At 45.5% G+C, this 18,538-nt stretch overlaps 1 protein-coding gene across 10 annotated transcripts in view; it reads right to left on the bottom strand.

The window, feature by feature from the left end:
* Positions 1–18,538, bottom strand: part of neo1a (neogenin 1a) — a 151,607-nt gene that overhangs the window by 2,720 nt on the left and 130,349 nt on the right. For 4 of the 10 annotated variants that reach the window (XM_035628077.2, XM_035628083.2, XM_035628082.2 and 1 more), the window contains exons 14-28: positions 17,232–17,342; positions 16,929–17,123; positions 15,732–15,827; positions 11,726–11,958; positions 8,225–8,363; positions 6,684–6,791; positions 6,156–6,350; positions 5,039–5,071; positions 4,706–4,774; positions 3,995–4,133; positions 3,630–3,874; positions 2,963–3,055; positions 2,345–2,515; positions 1,408–1,695; positions 443–579 (exon numbers count right to left, since the gene is read on the bottom strand). In XM_035628077.2, the coding sequence (XP_035483970.2) occupies positions 443–579; positions 1,408–1,695; positions 2,345–2,515; positions 2,963–3,055; positions 3,630–3,874; positions 3,995–4,133; positions 4,706–4,774; positions 5,039–5,071; positions 6,156–6,350; positions 6,684–6,791; positions 8,225–8,363; positions 11,726–11,958; positions 15,732–15,827; positions 16,929–17,123; positions 17,232–17,342 (2,252 nt within the window). The remainder of the gene's footprint in view (positions 1–442; positions 580–1,407; positions 1,696–2,344; positions 2,516–2,962; positions 3,056–3,629; positions 3,875–3,994; positions 4,134–4,705; positions 4,775–5,038; positions 5,072–6,155; positions 6,351–6,683; positions 6,792–8,224; positions 8,364–11,725; positions 11,959–15,731; positions 15,828–16,928; positions 17,124–17,231; positions 17,343–18,538) is intronic. The other 6 variants (XM_035628081.2, XM_035628087.2, XM_035628078.2 and 3 more) reach the window with 5 other exon arrangements.

Below are 18,538 nucleotides of genomic sequence, written 5' to 3' on the forward strand. Positions count from 1 at the left end.
GAACCAAAGAGGAGCCGACGTCAACGTACGAGTAACAGGCAATAAAAGAGGATTAGGGCGTGGAGTAAGGATTCGATGGTTAAAAAAAACAATGAAGAAAATGAAATCATTCCAGTTGTGGGTTCGGTTAAGGTCGAGTATTTCAAGTTAAATGAATTGGCCAAATGCAGGCGACCAAAAAAAAAATAAAGAAAAGGTGAGATTGAAGTTTGGAAAGAATAAAAAAAAGGGAGAAAGAACAAATAGAAAATGTGGTTAAAACCAATGTGCAAGTAACCGTACAGTCCAGTGCCCCCAAAAATAACTGACATGGATTTGGAAGGAATGTGTGATTGGTGTAATTTCAAATAACACAAAGTGAATAAATAGGAAATATTCACCACTAGGCGGCAAAAAACACACTGCATTGCTACAAGCGGCCAGTGTGGGGCGCTGTACTCACGCTGTCTACATCCTCCAACATCTTGCTGGTCTCTGGCACGTCGGGGGCGTTGGGCACAGTGACCACCATCGGTGGTCGTGTCCTTCCTAGTGTTCCAATGCAGGCTGTTTTCACGACGTGGGGGTGAGTGGGCGGCCCTGTGAACATAAAGATACGACAGTCAGTGAAGGCAACAAATACATTCGATACTCGAGATGACAAATTCCCCCTTTAATTATGAAAGGAAATCTGCAGGGGAGACTGAATACACAGTTTCCGGAATAATCTTGGGTCACAACACATCATTTTGGTAAATGCTTTGTTATAGGAAGATGTTTGGTTTCATGATTGGCGTTTGATTCACGATTCACACAACAAAATGAGGATGAACCAACTCTGAGGTAAATACTGCACAGAATCCCAAATTCTGGTTCTTCACTCTCGATAAAAGTCAAATGTCAATAGTTTTTCTTAATTCACGGCAAACGGAGACGGATTATTTCACAAAAATTAAATAGAGAAATCAAAAAATATGGAGAAAAAAAAATCGCAATTGACTAAATACTAACACTTCAAGGTGAGTACTGGAGCTTTCCAGCGTATCACACGATCTTAAGTGTACAAGTATTTTCAAAATGAATCAAATATATTCATAATTTTTTTTTATAAAATGTTTGCCTTTAACAAAATCTGAATTGGAATGTCAACAATTCCACAACAAGTGACAACTTCTTCTACTGAGGAATATTAGCCCGAAAGCTACAGAACCAATACTGAAAGTGTCCTGGGTCAAGAAGAATACATTTAATCTCAACAAATTCATAAAATTGTGCATGATTTCGAAGTTTATGAATTATTGCATATTGTGTTTTAAGAACCCCTCTCTTTCCTGGTTAACAGTTTGGTTGCCAGTGGACTCTTTTGTATTGTCATCTTACCTTTGTTTAAATGTGCAAGAGTGTGTGTGTGTGTGTGTGTGTCCTCACCGCTCTGAGCGAGCAGGGGGGTGCTGGGCAGCGCAGACGACTCGTATGTAGGGTGGCCGGTGGCGGGGATCGCCGGCACGGCGAAGCTCTTGAGCGGGTGGGCGTGGGCGTGCGGGTGGGCTGAGCGGTGCGGGGGCAGGTTGCTGGAGTAGCTGGGCTCCTCCTCTGTGGTGGTGGAGCCGTGGTAGCTGCCCTCGGGGTCGGCCATGATCTCCGAGGGGCAAGACGCCTGGGAGGAGGCGGCGGCCGGAGGGAGAGGTTCCGAACTGGGGGTGTTCCTCACCGACTCTGGAGGGGGGACAATGAGCGCGGGGATGTAAAAAGAAATTTTGCTTTCAAAAGTCAGGGAATACCAACCACCATCTTCATGAAGCTGTTACAGCTTTAGAGCTTCTTCTGTAATGCACTTCAAGTTTGTAGTGTGTGAAGTGGATTCTCTCTTTTCTTTATACGATGCACTGGATCTCAGGCGAACAGACAATTATAAACATATTTGATGATTCATTATTCGTTTTGAAGATTTTGAAGCAAAAAATTCTGGGTGTCACATGATAATAAACTGAATGTCTTTGCGTTTTCACTGTCGTTTGGACAAAACAATCTAAATTCATCAACTTGGGCTCTGGGAAATGGTCACAAATCGTGTACAGTGAAACGGACACTGCTTCTGCAACTGTCAATGTTTTTCCGTACAAATATTAATAAAAAATTATGAAATAAAACAATAATCCTTTTATAAAATCATTTCAGAAGGCAGAGAGGTCAGATACGAAGGGTTAGTGACACTTTAGAAAAATAAAATATGAATGTAAAAAAAAGATGGCGGCTGAATGTGGATGAATGAGCGAATAAAGAAATCAATGAATGAGTCTGGCCAAGTCTGCCTTCCCGCGTCCCGCTGCGCTCCTCGGCTGCCCAGCAGGGGGCAGCGTCTCACCTGTGGAGTCCACCCTTTCTAGGTGGGAGATGGGGGTGGCGCAGGCGTGCGGGCGCGGATGCCCGCTGCCCTGGTGGTAGAGGTAGCTCCGTGTTGGCGACGCCAGGCTCCCCATGTGATAATGGTGGTGATGGTTATCGAGGGAATGGATGGGGTGAGCACTAATCACAGCTGTGAATGGAAGTGGACATGGATACACAAACACACACACACAAACAGGACGAGATGTTTAAACAGCTGTAATGATGAAGGAAGTGGGAGTATTGATGGTGACACACACACACTCACACACACACGCACACATGCAGTTTTCTGAAACAATCCTTATGTCACCAAACTCAGGAAGGAAGAAAAACAGAATAAACAATGAAAATTGAAGAGTAGAAGTGAAGCATGAAATGGACCTGTTCACTTGATTAGACATTAAAATATGATGATATATATATTTCTAAATTGGTAATTTGTTCAAATATCTCTTTGCTCAAATGTCCAAAATTGCCAGAAAGTGTATCTTTTCCAAATTGACCTTGATTATGTCAAGCACACATTCTCTTTCTGTCTCTCTCACACTGACACACACACACACACACACACACACACACACACACACACACTTACGCTGAGGCGGCTGTGCATCAAAAGGCATCATCATTTTAGGCCTCATCCCACGTCGACCTGCTAGTGTAGACATGCTGTCCTCTGATTCGTGGCCTAAAAGGTACGATGGAAACCAGCCAATCAGAAAGAGCTGCTACTCTACAGTCTACTTGCTGTTGTTTTTATGAATCATCCATCTGTAGAGCTCAGGATTCTTCGGCAGTTTGACATCACGGGGTTTAAATTATGTTTCTGAAATGTCTGTGTCATACCCGGCATTCTTAAGTTGTGAACTAATTATATTTGGCAGGTTTACTTGCAGACAGTTGTAGTAGAGACCGTATGATGTTTGCAGCACTTCGGTCGTGACAAGTTATGGGCACCATGTATGAAAAAGCACGACATGTGTTGCATGATAATAAGAAAAACAACAACAACAGAGACGAATGTTGATTTGTGAAATGAAAACACCATCTCAAATTCTCTTCCAGTCATGCACCCGGAAGCAAACCAAAGGGCGTGAGGTCACTTCCTGCCTCCGCTTTCTTTGTCAAAATGTAGTTTCCTATCTGCCAGGCCAACTCAAGAAGTTCGCCCAGAACTATTATGCGCAGGGAGACATTTCACTTTGATCTCTTTTCTCATAACAGAAAATATTAAGTCTTTTCCCCCCTTGGGCAGGACTGACCACGGTAGGAGTTACGCCTCTGCTGCAAGTGGGGGTTGCCGTCCAGGCCGCTGTCAGCGGGCGTGATGTCCTGCGAGGTGCGGGCGATGGGCGTCTCGGTCATGACCGGATTGGGGTCCGGCGACTTGTCCATGGGTTTGAGTTCCAGCCTCTCGTGGTGAATCCAAAGGTCCGGTGGCTTCAGGTCCTTGGAGTTCCCCTTGTACTTGTGGGAGCCGTTCGAGGACTTTGAGGCGGCCCGCTTTCTGCAGGGGAGAACGCGAGGGGCAGCGGTGAAAGACGGGCCTCAAAGTGACAGAGACATTTTAGGGAGAGAGAGACAAGAAGAGGACACTAAAGTCCTAAACTAAACTAAAGTTTCGTACTTTTTCTGGTGGGACGTGGTGCGCCGTGTGCACAGGAAGGCGCCAACCACCACCACGATGATGGTGAAGGCACCCACCGAGATGATGATGACGATGACCAGGATGTGATTTTCACTGTTGCTTCCCACACCTGATTTACCTCCAGAGGAGAAGGGATTGGATTAGACGAGATACACTCAACGCATACTTCTTAATAAAGAACCGGTCACTGTGTATGATCTAGTGGCATCTAGTGGTGAGGTCGCAGATTGCAAGCAACTGAAGTTTTCACCTCCTTCCTTTCCAGGCGTGTAGGAGAACCTATGCGGGCCTTGCGGCAAGATAAATATATAAATACATTTGTTTTGTCCATTTTTCTGACTACTGTAGAAACATGGCAGTGCGACATTTGTGGAAAGAGAATCCACAACCTATGTAGATATGAAGGGCTCATTCTAAGCTTATGAACCCACAAGGGTCTTTAATTTACCGTGATCATACGCTAATGACAACATAATTATGAATATTATATTCTAGCTCTGCTAATAGATCTTCTTAACACCTCCTCTTAAAAAAGAGGTCTGGAGACACGGGAACATGACTAACTGCATCTGAACTACAACAAAATATGGAACCAGTTCAAATTGAAAATTGTGAGGGAGAAGGGGGCATCATTTCCATCTTTTGATTAAGAGCATTAAGAGACAGCTATAGGAGGAGGGAAAATCTTACCAACTGCATTCCCAGGGTCGTGTGGATGTTGGTTGCCTGAAGGCCCCGGCTTCGGCGGGAGATTCGAGGCTGCCACAAAATGGAAAAACATACGTTCTACTGAAACTGTCGAGTGATTTTATGGCTTCAAACCTTCACGAGATGCAACACGACCCCCGAGAAACGTCGTCTACAAACACACGAAAAAAATGAATTTTGCCAGACATGCAGCCCAAGTTTTTCATCGGCCGAGAGAAGATGGAAATCCTTGGGAAGAGAGAGAGACACACACACGCTGGAGGAGCAGAGCCAGCAGTGGAAAAAAAAAAGAAGAAGTGTGGAGGGAGAGTTTACCTTGGTCATTAGCCATTTTGTCAGAGGACTCAGCTTAACAGGCCAAAGGAGAGCAGCGAGGGAGAGACAATAAAAAGCAAACAACAGGTTAGCTGAAAAGAGCAGCGAGGGAGAGACAGAAAGAAAGCGATAGATTGGGGGAGGGGGGGTTTGTGAGGAGGAGAGGGGCAAAACTAGGAGAATGAGATATGGTGAGGAAACCCCCCCCCCGTAGCAAGAGTGATGTCAGACACAGCCAAGCCGTCGTGAAGGGCAAAGCATCTAAACAAAAATGACAACAGCTTCCAGGACACATATTTTACTGAACAATTACAAAAACAATTTCTTGAAGAGATGCAGCCTCCCCGAACTATTCAGATAAGGACAAAGTGAAGGTGTACGCAGCAGAACGGCGACCAGCGCAACTGAAACTAAAATGGTCTTTTTTCTTTCATTCAGAGAGGGAGAATGAAATGAGTGGGAGCAAATTTGCTGACTAGACTTTTCCAGTAATCCAGTCCTCCCAAACCAATCTAACAACGTTTTAAGGGGGGGGGGGGGGGGGGGGGGGGGGGGGACCCTGTCTCAGCTCTCGTGAAACTTTCTTACAGTGACTCCATCCGAATGATATGTCTCAAGTTTTATCTAGAAATTCTACCTAAGTCGGGAGTGGCACATCATATGATCTGTTAAGAGTGTAGGGAGAAAACAAAAACAATTCTTGGAGGGCAAAGATTTGTAACCTCATGTATTAACAGTTTTTTCTTGTGTAATTAAATATATATTGTTATTAAAATCCCTTTATCAGAGCCTAACTTTAAGACACATTCACAATTTTTTGGGGTCTAAAAAACCCAAAGTCCCGTTATTATAAATGTCTAACAAAGCTGTATGATGTTTCAGCTAACAGTTGCCTATTCAGGCATCCGTCAGACACGTAACATAATGCGCATTCGATTGAAGTTTTGTACGCGGCCCCTCCAAAAAGGAAAGCAAATCAAATATTGATTTCGTCTTTCAGAGCTCGTCGGAGAGAGTGAGAACCAACGTCTCTCTCGCTGCTAGAAGTTTGACTTCCTTTATGATCGATATGAAGTATTTATGAAACGCACGACACCGACCACATTTACCAACTTACTATTTGGAGTGCGGAAGTTCACGGCGTCGGACATGGGGCCCATGCCCTTGGAGTTGCGGGCCTGGATCTTGAAGTAGTAGGTGGTGTCCAGCGTCAGCTCCTGGATCTGGTGAGTCAGACGGTTTCCCACCACCGGTTCGATCACCCAGTCGTGGACCTCCGCGTTTACATCCGTACTGTAGTAGATTATATAGCCTGCGACAGGGAAAGTCCGCAAGACAGAGAGATGGGTTCTTTAGAATTCTGTGGATTTAACGCTGGGCGAAATACAATCAACCACAATGTTGTTGTTTTTTCTGATATTCATCACTAGTCACAATAGATATGGACATGATGGTTCCTCTCTGACCACCTCAGCACAGGGAGAATGTATTTCACATATGTAATCGTTTCATGTGAATCAATGATGTGACTAAATGTGACGTCAGATTTTTAGTAGGGGGGTCTAATAGTTAAAAGTCATATATAGAGTCAGAAATCGAATATGTTTCTTCTGTACAGAAACACCAGGTTTCAGGGGAGACTCACCCGTGATCTTTCCGTTGGCCTCCGACGGAGGCTGCCAGTTGACAATGATGGTGTGCGGCTTGTTCTCCTTGCTCACCACGGTCACGTCTTTCGGAGAGGAGCTGGGAACTGTGCAGGCGAATTGAGACGAGACATTTGTTGTGTTGACAAGCGACTCAGATAAAGGGTCGAGGTGGCACACGCCGTGTACAGCTTTATAAATTCCAACAAAATGAACAGCATGCTGGATTCACCACTAACTTTTACAATAAGATATGAGTAAACGTGTGAGTGTGCTTGTGTGTCTTTGAATACCAAATACTTTATCTTATGTCGAAAAAGTTTTCCTACCCTTTACAGATACCATCCATCTGAACCCACCTGACTGGGCTGAAATGAAAACTGTCCGCCTCCATCAACCCGCCCGGGTCCAGTTTACATCCACATACACGCATATAATGTATGTAAACTTAAAATACATTTAATAAAAGGTATTACGTTTCTATTTTGAGGAACTAATCATTATATTGACACGTATGACCACTTAAATGTAATCAGTCTATCGTCTTTCGCTCAGGGCGTTCCTGAGATGTCGCGTTCAAGAGAATTGGACAGAACGACATAACCCAAGAATATATTATATATATATATATAAAAAATATATATGTATATACACATAATGCCGCCGGCCACGGCAGTTGCTGGCACAGTGGCGTCAAAGAACAGCAAAGTAAATCTCAACCCAATAATGCAGATATAGAAGTGGTTTCAAAGAAAATTAGCTTCTAGGTTTATTGTGAATCTTTTAGCTCAGCAATTACACCCTGCAGTGACGTATGGGCAGCAGTTCTTTCCAGGTTGCCAATTTTTTTAAGTATCCATTAGGTGCAGAACACTGCAGAAATCAAACATCGATAACCAGGGCGTTGTATATTTTCAATATGGAAAGGTTGACGGCTTTTAAGAGAGAATTCATATTGCGCTCATGCAGTCCATTTGTATTCCTTTTTAATTCGACTGCCTCAGGAGAGAAAGTAATTATTTATTGTCATGCCTCCGATATTGTTGCGAAGCAAAAGGTAACGAGAGGTCGTTGCCCACCCGAGATGCAAAGAAATGGAAAAGTGAAGCAAAAAAAAGAAAAACAAAGTCATTTTGTTCTGAGCTTGAGCCCATTAAAGAGTCCGGTCTTAGTCATTATTACTTCATGATTAGCCCATTGTGTATTTTGGTGTTTTTTCATGGAGGCAGTGCTGAAATTATATGCCGCAATCACCAAATTTCCTGCAGGTTTTCCTCAATTTGAGGTGAAAATGAATGTGAGATATTTGATAAAAAACCTGTCTTTCTCTCTGTCTCACTATATTATACTGTGCAGTGAAAATGTGATTTTCCTGAGCAGCAAAAAAAACTAAATATTACTCTCAGCCAATCAGGGGCTCGTAACATGTGCTATTCCTTTGTTGTAAATCTTTGTGGTTTTGTACAGTTATTTGTGTGCGTGTGTGTGTGTGTGTGCGTGTGTGCGTGCGTGTGTGCGTGTGTGCAAGCGGGGCTCTTACTGGTCTCAAATGTCGTTCCCTGCGCAGTCATGCTCCACGTGCTGGTGCGGCGGCCTTTGGTCACCATGACGGAGAACTCGTACAGTGTGTTGGGCTTCAGACCCGTCACCACGTGGTTCAGGCTGGTGGTGTTGGCCATCTGGGGGGGGTGGGAGACACACACGCACACGCACACACACACACACACACACACACACACACACACACACACACCATTCAGTTTGTGTGAAGGCAGATTACATTCACTGAACCCCGCTCAAGTCTCAAGTGTCCACAATTCAAGCTTAATTAACACACATTATCTTTTATTAGATTGTCTGCCGGCCATTTTGTTGATTCATCAATTGATGTTTCAGTCTATAAATTGTCAGAAAATTGCAGAAAATACATATCGTAATATCACGGAGCCCAAAGTGACGTCTTCACAATTTCTTGTTTCCTTTGACCAACACTCTTTAAATCCTCCTTCATATATCAAGTTTACTTTCAGATAAGACCAAAAGGATAAAGCAGCAAATCCTTGTAAACGAGACGCTGGAACAATGTGAGACTTGAAAAACAACTTAAATGTCAAGATTGTTGACATTTTTCTCTCCCTCTCTCTCGTGATTAATGGTTTTTATTTCTTAAGATAATTAGGGGTCTGAATGTTTTCCCAGAGTCGAGGATGCATTGCACACCGACCACCGAGTGGAAACCGAACCTTTTGCTTTTTTTTCTCTTCTTTTTTTTGGGTTGCGACGTGCTTCATCACGTTCGGTCCGAAAATGCCGAGCCACGCGAACTGCAGCCATTACAAATAAGCTGTAAAACCAAACGTGGCAGATCACCCAGCACAAGCGGCGGAGTGCGGCGCGGCGGGAGTCCGTTCAGCGTTCGACTGGAATCGCTGAAGTCAGCAAAATTTGAAAAACTCTTTGAGTGATGTGACCGCTTTCTCTCGCTCGCCGCTGGCTGGAGGAGCGGCGGCAACAGTGAGTCCGGCCGACCGGTGTCTATACCAGGCCCCCGTGTGCAGCTTCTGCTCCGGCGAGCGGCTGTCTCTTCAATGACGTACAAGCTCGTCTCGCCGCGTCCGCTCCGAGAGGGGAGAGGACGCGGAGCAATTACCGCTGGTCGGACCGGCCTCGGCAGCCATGTGAGCACGCATCCAACAGGAGTCCACACTCCACAGTTAGGAGCCTCCAACAGACTTGTTAACACGACGGATTCCATTAACGGGACAGAAGCGTAGTCAGCCAGCGGAGTTTTTAATTACTGTCACAGTGTGAGAATCAAACTAGTCTGAGCATCCGCACATGAAGGCGAGGCGGCGCGGCGCGGCGATGTCGCGGAGGCGCTGTGTTCGTTTGGGAATGTGCTGCATGAAAGCGTCATGATTACACAGCACCTGTCTTGTATTGTCCCTCATTGTGCGCTGATTGGCGATTAATTAATAACTCACAAATCTCTTCAGCCATGTGCTAGATTAGGAGAAAGTACAAGCTTGTGCGTCAGGGACAAACACTGACACAGTGCGAGCATCACGCAGCAGATTCAGCCGCTCCGTGTGTGTGTGTGTGTGTGTGTGTGTGCGTGTTTGTGTGTGTGTGTGTGTGTGTGTGTGTGCGTGCGGGTGTGTTCTGAGTTGGCCGTACGGAGAACGCACCGTCACATCTACAGGCTCCTTTTCTAGTTCTCATTTTTATCTCGTCTTTGTTGAATAATTTATCAGTAAACACAAAGCCTCTATCTGAGCTCTGCTCGGTCGCAGGTTTTTTTTGCAGGCACGCGCACGCGCAAGCACGACGTCATATCCCAGGGTTGCACTTCACTGACCGTCGACTCTTGCCTGCTTTAAACTTTATTTATGATAATATTTATGTTACATTTTCCAGGGTTTTGGTGATCAGCTTCACCGCTTACTGTCCTACTGTCCAATCAGAACCATCTGACTATCAGCTGACTCTCGCAAACATTTTTTCCTAAATAGTGTATCGATAATCCCGCCCCCACTATCAATAGATCTATAAAACATTGTTTAAACGGGCTAGGGGTTAGGGTTATTAAAAGTCTCACTGGAAACTTAATCGAAACATAGCCGACACTTGCAAACAGCTTTGATTTACAGTATGTTATAATACTGACTATTTCAGTTTTATGATTTATTTTTTACTTGATGCACTTCATTTGCATATGATGTTTATGGCAAGTGCATTTCAGTTCATTGACGCTCAATTGGCACAATTTGTCCGCTGAGTTATCAATATAACGTGACGTTCATATTAGACTCTCAAGGTGGTGCACAGCAAGTGCAAATAAAATATGCAAGGTATTGCAATATATCACAATATGTATTGTATTGTGTCGATATATATATCACGATATGTATCGTATCGTGATATGCCAGAGGGACTTTTATTGGGAAGGCGCCACAGGAGACGCAATGTGTTTGTCACCGCGATGAGCACACTGACGCAAAAGTGTTCATTAAAAAAAAATGCATCAACAAAACGGAACTTTAGTGAGTTGCGTCTTTTGAAAACAACATGACTTTGATTGGCCTGCGCTGTAAAATCACGTTCCCCAGCTGCTCTTCTGTTCCGTCTCCATTCGGAGGCTCTTCTCTGTCGGCAAAAATTAACAAGGGCGTAAATCTTAAGAAATTATGCCTGAAATTACTACTGTACAGTCATCAAAAGGCTCCCAGGATACATCACTGCAGTGACACCTTTACGGTTTAATTAAACCGCTAACCCCACAGTTATGGCCGTGGATGAGCTGACTCAGTCAGTCTCGGAGCCGAGCCCTCGGACAAAACTTTCATGGAAAAGCAGAGGAAGGGGAATTTTACCAACTACAAACGCAAAGTTTGTTAATATCCAGCTGTTAAATGACTGAAAGGGAAACGCGCCTGTATAAATACAGTCGACTCGACACTTGAACTGTCCGACCCTTAAAATAATGTCGAGGGAGGGAGTCTGACGTTTAAGTTTTGGGGAAGAATTACTCAAAGTGACTACATCCTCTTCACGGTGCTTTTGAAAAGTTGGATGAAAAAATACATCATTGCTCGGTTTACAAACGCCGCGGTGCATCATGCTGCCACCGGGCTCAGGAGCGGCTGCGGGAAACACTCGCATTACTTGACTTTATATTTTCAGCACATCGGGAAAAAAATCCCTCGGTCTGAAATCCAAATGTATTGGATGAGGGAGCAGCGGTGAAGTTTGATCAGAGCGAAATGACTTTAAGTTAAGTGAATTGCACTCGGCTGTAAAGATGTTCGCCGAGATTAAAAGTGCTGAGGTAAACCAGAAAAAAAAAAAAGGGCGAGCGGGCTTCACCAAGACCAGATTTCAATTTATTCTGAGTTTAAGAATTAACCCGGGGCTGGGTTGTTTTTTTTTTGGGGGGGGGGGGGATATATCATCCTCAGACATTATTAAATAAGCCTCCAATAATATTCAAAAGGGCCCGAATTGAATAAAATACACATGTCAAAGAAGAAATCTCTCTCACCTTCACTTTGGTGTTGGCAGGGATGTTGGTCTTCCATCGCACCGTGTAGAAGCGGTTGTCTGTGATCTTCTGGTTTTTGGGCAGCGAGTTGTCCGCCCAGGTCACCTTGATGGTGTCGTGGTTCAGCACAGAGGCCTGAACGCCCACGGGCGGCATCATGGGGGAGGGGTCTGGTACTGGGGTGTATGGAGCATGGAAGAGTTCGTACAGGTCAACATCGGGGTCAATGGGGTCTGCACGGCAGGCGGTAAAAACCCGCATTGCATGCGCACACAAAATTAAAATGACACCAAAAATTAAGACACAAAAAGAGAAGCGTGGCGTGGTGGATCGGACAGTGGTGTCAAAACGGGATGCGGGGGAGGGAGGGAGGGGGGGGGGGGGGGGAAATGGGGTTAATGAGTTAAATTGAAGGACAACGATGAGGTGGGGTGGGAAAAAATAATGGAGGTGCGACGATGATGGGATTGGGAAGGGCGAGAAGAAAGAGAGAGAAGATTCTATTAGAAAAACAGACAAACTGACCTCTACAATAAGAAGAATCTACAGAGTCGGCTGCTATATAGAAGCTACGGTACAGAGTGTGGTGTTCGATCAATAGCCACTGAGGCAGTACGGAGAGGGGGAGAGAGAGAGAGATACTCTATTCATTCAGGAGAAAAAGAAAACAGTAAATGTGAAAACGAGAGTGAAAGCAGATACAATCCTGCATCCGAAATATCCAACTTGCACATTAAAGTGTCGACCCAACGAAGTTTCGACCTTTTCCCCGCATCATTATCATACAAAGTGGATAAACAGGACACAGTGGAACAATCAACCCCCCCCCCCCCCCGCCCATACGCAGGGTAACTTTGACAAAGTGCATCATGTCCTTGAGAACCGTAGAAAAGAGTATTGAGGCTTAAAGCACTTGAGCCTGCAGGCGGAGGAGAGAAAAAGGGTCACGGACAAACGCGGGCGGATGTACAGTATGTATGTGCTGAGGCTTTAACGCGTTTGGTTTGAAAGCTTGTGATGAAAGAGGCAGTCCCTCCTCGAATCAGGAACAGACCTTGACTGACGTGAATCACTCCTGTAACAACGGCACGATCACAATAAACCATCTGAGAGCGATGGGAAATTAATAATAATCCAGTTTGGTTTGTAACCGCTACACTTTGTTGCTTTGCATGTTGTGTATTGTGAGCTGCTGTAAATGAGTCTTTTACCAACATGTATCTTCTTGGTCATTATTACTATGCATGCACATGGAATTTAAAGAAAATTTTAAGTATTTAAGTATTAGTCTTGTATTCAGTGTCCCTGCAAACCTTTTTTTTCAAATGAATAAACAAGGTAGCCTTACAGTGATGTTATTCTTATCAGTTCCTATATCCTGTTTGTAGTAATATAAAAACAAAATGTTAAAACATCAATAGATTTAGAATCTTTTTATGCTGGTATGTGTCTTTTTTTTATTAGGATATATATGAATATCGCGATACATTATCCATTAGGTAACACCACCATAACTATTTTGACATTATTATTAGCTGCGACGTAATTTTTAAACGAAGATGAAAAAAAATCTAATTACAATAATATCTGACGGTTGACAGATTTCAGCAAGGAGCAAATTCAATTAGTGGTCTTCACCTTTGAGGGCTCCATGAAAAAGCACAACCCAGCACTTGAATATGACAAATGGTATGAAGTGTGTTGCGTAACGTCAACCTGCTGTTTAATTAGCTCTTTTTGTAAGAGCCGCTGTGTGTGTGTGTGTGTGTGTGTGTGTGTGTGTGTGTGTGTGTGCTCGCACAAAGAACACTTGAGTGTATTTGCGTGTAAAAGGTGATTGGCCATTACACCACATACACTGTGTGTATGTGTGTGTGTGTGTGTGTGTGTGTGTCTATGAGAGGGAGTCAGGGGCTGTAACACGCGGCTTCATGCCGAAGCAGCATACTGAAGGATAAAGGCGTCAAGATGGCACCCTGGTCCCTGGCGTGTCTCTCCTTCTGTCCTCGGTTTAGATGCGATGGGAGAAAAGTCTTTGTGGTCAGTCACTCGCGATGACACCGCTCCTCGACCACTTGTTGGTCCCTCGCCTCTCCTCCCAAGCTGCGCTCCGTTTGACACCTCTTTGTACTGAGCTGCACTCATTATACTCCATATACTGACTCAGTGTGTGTGTGTGTGTGTGTGTGTGTGTGTGTGTGTGCACGATGAAGATCCAAGCATTCGTGTGGTTGTGGAGAGGTTTTTCAGAGTGGCACACAAGCTGCCTTTCTTTATCCAGCTTGGAAGGAACACAGTCCCCAGTATTTACAAGTGGAAATGCACTGCACCAAAGAGGCCGACGTGCCTTTGTAACATTTTACAGATGGGCGCAAAATCCCCTCCTTCTCCTGATTTCCAGTGAAGACATCATGCTACTCTATCGTATTAAACCCAGCACTCTCTCCACCCCGAAGTTCACCAAGTTTTCCTCGGCTTTTTTTTTTCCTCCCTTCTTTTTTCCAAAAGTAAAAAGTACTATGTAGGTCAGCTCGTCTTTTTAATCCTGACTTGAACAAACTGGCAGGAAGGGAACGCGCCCCCGAGGATTCAGCAGCGGCAGACGATGGTGGTGGGCTTTGGTTCTGCTTTGAGAGGAAACGTTTGGATCTGACGAAGGGTTGCCAAAGCCACCACGGGGGGTCTGGCGGGCGCGCGAGGGCTGTGAGGAAGAGAGAGCATCACAGGGGGAAGAGCGTACAGTATGACAGTGCGCGGGCGTGTGCGCGCGCGCGCGCTTCGACTGCCAGCCCCCCCCCCCCCCCACCCCTCGAAGCATGTTGACGTGATTCATGTCACCCGGCATCCCACCCCTCCCCGAACTCGGCTCGGCGCTGCAACAGCGCTGCGGCGGAGACAAACTGGAGTGATCAAGGCTGAGCGCGGAGGTGGGAGGCGGGATGGGAGAGGAGGCAGGTGCAGGCCCACATTCTGGGACGACCCGGGGAGCGTTGGGCTGGTTGTCTTCTGACACCGTCACAGAAAACCGCGTGAACTCATCTTACATGCCGTCTAAAGTGGCAGCGTTTCCCACTTTAAGATCATTTGTTAAGCTCCGCGACTTGAATATCACGTCTAATTGTCAACGGGGGGTCGCGATCTGAGGCTCGAGGAATCACGGATTGAGTTGGCGGCTGTCGAGCTCCAATGGCCATATATTCTCTTCACCAGTGCAACAAAGCTGTTTCATGCTTGTTGCGCAGAGACGGCAAAGAAGGCTGCAGCGCACTGCCCGACTGAAACCATGAGAAAAGAAAATCTAGTGCAAATATAATTGGACCTGAGATGGACAAAAGGCTGAATGTAATCCACGTCACTACTGTATATCATTTCTCTTATTATGCAGACATGCACACATGCACGTATGTCTGACGAAGACCGTAAAGGACTGAAATGTTGCTCGTTCGGTCTATTGGAGTTCAGCAGCAGCTAGAATCCAACATGGAAATACTCTCTGCTCTCCTTTTACTCAATCTAGTATCCTGCATCCGGCCCAAACACAAGATTGGTAGACATTCTTTTCTAGTTAGGATACCTGTGCCTTTCGACACGGGAGGATCTTAAATCAGGACGGCTGGTAATCTAGGGGCAGCATTTGAAATGCGACTTGCGAGTTAATTAAAGCGGCGAGACACCCCCGGTGACTTTATCTCTCTCTGGTAATTTGGAGTCCGGACACAACCTGTCTCATAATGACCTCAGGTCAGAGAGAGCGAAGATAAATGTCAGTCGAAGGCTTCGGTGGGTGGGTGACTACAGCTTTCTAATGTGAGCTCTGTATAATCCCACAATAATGTATGCGGTGTCTGTTGTGTGTGAGCCAAAGAGGAGGGATTTCAGTTTCTTCCAGGGACGGACGGTGTGAATGTTATGACCAAATTCCAACTCTGCAGCGAGTCGAAACATAAGAGACCCTCTCTTTCATTTTCAGACACGCGGATCTACAGTAGACGTTCCCGTTTCATACCTGACTGCGGTCTGGTGATGGCGCTCTCGTACACAGGAATCCCCTCGCCCACGTTGTTGAAGGCCTTCAGTGTGATCACATAGTGGGAGCTGGCGTCTGGGAGGAGAGAGGTGAAGACGGGGAGCGGCGAGAGATGGAGAGATGGAGAGAGAGAGAGAGAGAGAGATAAATGGATGCAGCCATCTAATCAGGCCCCAACTCTCCAGACTCTTGACTCGTAATTGCGATATTAGCCGGAGAGGGTATTTGAATACAATCATGTCCCTTACTGTGATTGTGATGAAGGTTTCTGCTTTACATATATAGACATTTTGCCACAATTCCTCCCCCCAATATATATATATATATATATATATATATTTTAAATTCAGAATCTACTTCCAGAGGCTTTGATTACTGGTGAATTATTGATGGGGATTAATTATGACATTAATAAAAAAAACAATGACCTCTGTAATGGACACAGTAGGACAAAAATGTATCTAATAAAAGATTTGCCATCATGTCTCTTATTTCCGACAGTGCACGATAACTGCTTATTATCAAATCAAGCAGCTTTCTCTTGAACATTATTAAGAAACTGTTCAATCCAGCTCCTCTGAAATTGCGAAGTTCACACCGAAACACAATTTGTGTCCATTTCTCAAAGGGGTCGGATTGATCGTTCGCAGAAAAGAAATATTTAACAGGCCGAGCACATTCCGGCGCAGCGGGACTTCATGTCGACGGTTCCCTTTTGGTTTTGAGCACGAGAACCACCGAAACAAATTCGCTTTGTTGGAAAAAAAATCAGGATTTACTGTGTCGCCATTAAGCCGACGTGTGTAATCAGCGGCTCGGGCTTGTGGCGGAGACGATCTCATTAATTCTCTAAACACTCACCATGACATGCAGATGAATCGCTCAGTGGTGTTTGTGTGTGCATGTTTGCTCATAAGTAATTAAAATGTTTTCATAATTGTACAACAGTGTAATCAGACTAGTGGATCACGTGGCAACTTACACATTCATGTTTTCACTTAAGGGCGACTACTGTAACGCATCAATATCGGACAACGGGTATTAGACAGATCACCCGAGGGCCTCCAGTGTTAATTCTGTGGGCGATAACACGAACTCCGTACAAACCAGCACTCAAACAATCCCAAACACCGACGGGAAACAAAAAGGACTCCACCGCGGTGGTTTCGTTCTCACCAAGGTTCTCGATGGTGTAGTAGCGCTGCTTGTAGTCCACCTTGATGGTCTGAGCGTGGGGACTGCCGATGCCATAGCCGATGGTGTAGCCGCGCACCACAATGTCCTGGTTCTCTGGCGGCGTCCAGCTCACCACGATACTGTTGATCAGCGGCCGCACGTGGAGGGAACTGGGCTGGTCGGGCACACGCGATTCTGGCGAGGGGAAGTGCAAGAGGAAAAAACTAAGCGGAGCTCTTGAAGTAAAAGCAGTAAAAGCGCTGGAAGCATCATGTCAGAAGTGTATGGAGCAGGTGTATCTACCATCCAGGTCGCTCTCGAACGTCTCGGCCGCATTCCAGTCGGTGGCCGGTCCCGTGCCGTTCACCGTCACGGCCGACACGCGGAAGGAGTACTCCGTCCCGCGCTCCAGACCTGGTACCGGCGACACAAGCAAGGTCAGATTCAGAGCTCGGGATATGAAGACGGCGCTGTGGCTTAGCGGAATCACCAAGCAGCGATCAAAAGTCTTTGGTTATAAGTTATGACTTCACTCCTCTTTGGCCCCCCGATCTCATTTGAGAATTTAATTCAATGGTGCCCTCCACTTGGCTAGTCCACTGGGGCTTTTTCCAGGCGAAGACACAATAAATACTTTGAAAGTACAATTTAAAAGACAAAACAAAACAACAGATGCCCCCCAAAAACCATCTCTGCACAATTTGAGGAGAAACATCTATAAGTCGGGCCCTGGGAGGGATCGGGCGGAGGTTTCTGTGGTGCAATTAACTTTCCTTCCCACTCGACATCATGAAAAGCACTTCAGACTTATTTTTTTCACCTTTGGTATAAATGTATTTTGAGTTGTGCCGTCGCAGCGAGCACAGAAAAGTATCAAAATGACGGGGCTAAGAAGAGGAGAAGAGAGAAAAAAAAAAATCCTTTTGGAATCCTTTATTCGTTCATAGTTTAAAGCCGCGGCTCCTTCAGAAAGAGCTGCTCCACTGCCGGCTTCCGCCTTTGCTGTTCCAGAAGAGAGGGGAACGCCCGCTGACAAATGATGTGCTGCTGTATTAATTTGCTGCAACATTCTTCATCATCGTCACATTGTCCCATTTGCACGGTACACGCTAATCCTGTAGTCTTTTCTCTCTGTACCCACTATTCTGGGCCGCCCTGGGGGGGGGGGGGGGGGGGGGGGGGGGGGGGGCTTCTGAAGACTGCCTAACCATCCGTGCCTCCGAGGCTACAACATCTCCTTCTAAACGCTTCTGAACCAACAAACATCCCTCTGTTTCACCCCCCAGAATGTTCTCCGAAAAAAAAATCATAAATCAACTTTTAAGTGTGTATTCTCTTTGATGCGGCACGCAGCGTGAGGCCGGGCCACTTGAAAGCTGCTTAGACAACATCTAATATTAATCACCATTGCTGTGCGCGTCCCTGGCGATATTGTGCATAGTTTGGATGGTAGCGGCGAGTAATGTCAGGGTAACTCCACCTCAGAGTGCTCGAGATGGAATCCCGATGTCGGCAGAATCCACGGACCTACGGGCCCGCGCCAACTCCAAACAACAACAACAACATCATCTCAGGCGCGTCTTCAATCTCAAGATCAAGATTTTGAATAT

The sequence above is a fragment of the Scophthalmus maximus genome, chromosome 4 (assembly GCF_022379125.1).
Source record: "Scophthalmus maximus strain ysfricsl-2021 chromosome 4, ASM2237912v1, whole genome shotgun sequence".
Classification (NCBI taxonomy): domain Eukaryota; kingdom Metazoa; phylum Chordata; class Actinopteri; order Pleuronectiformes; family Scophthalmidae; genus Scophthalmus; species Scophthalmus maximus.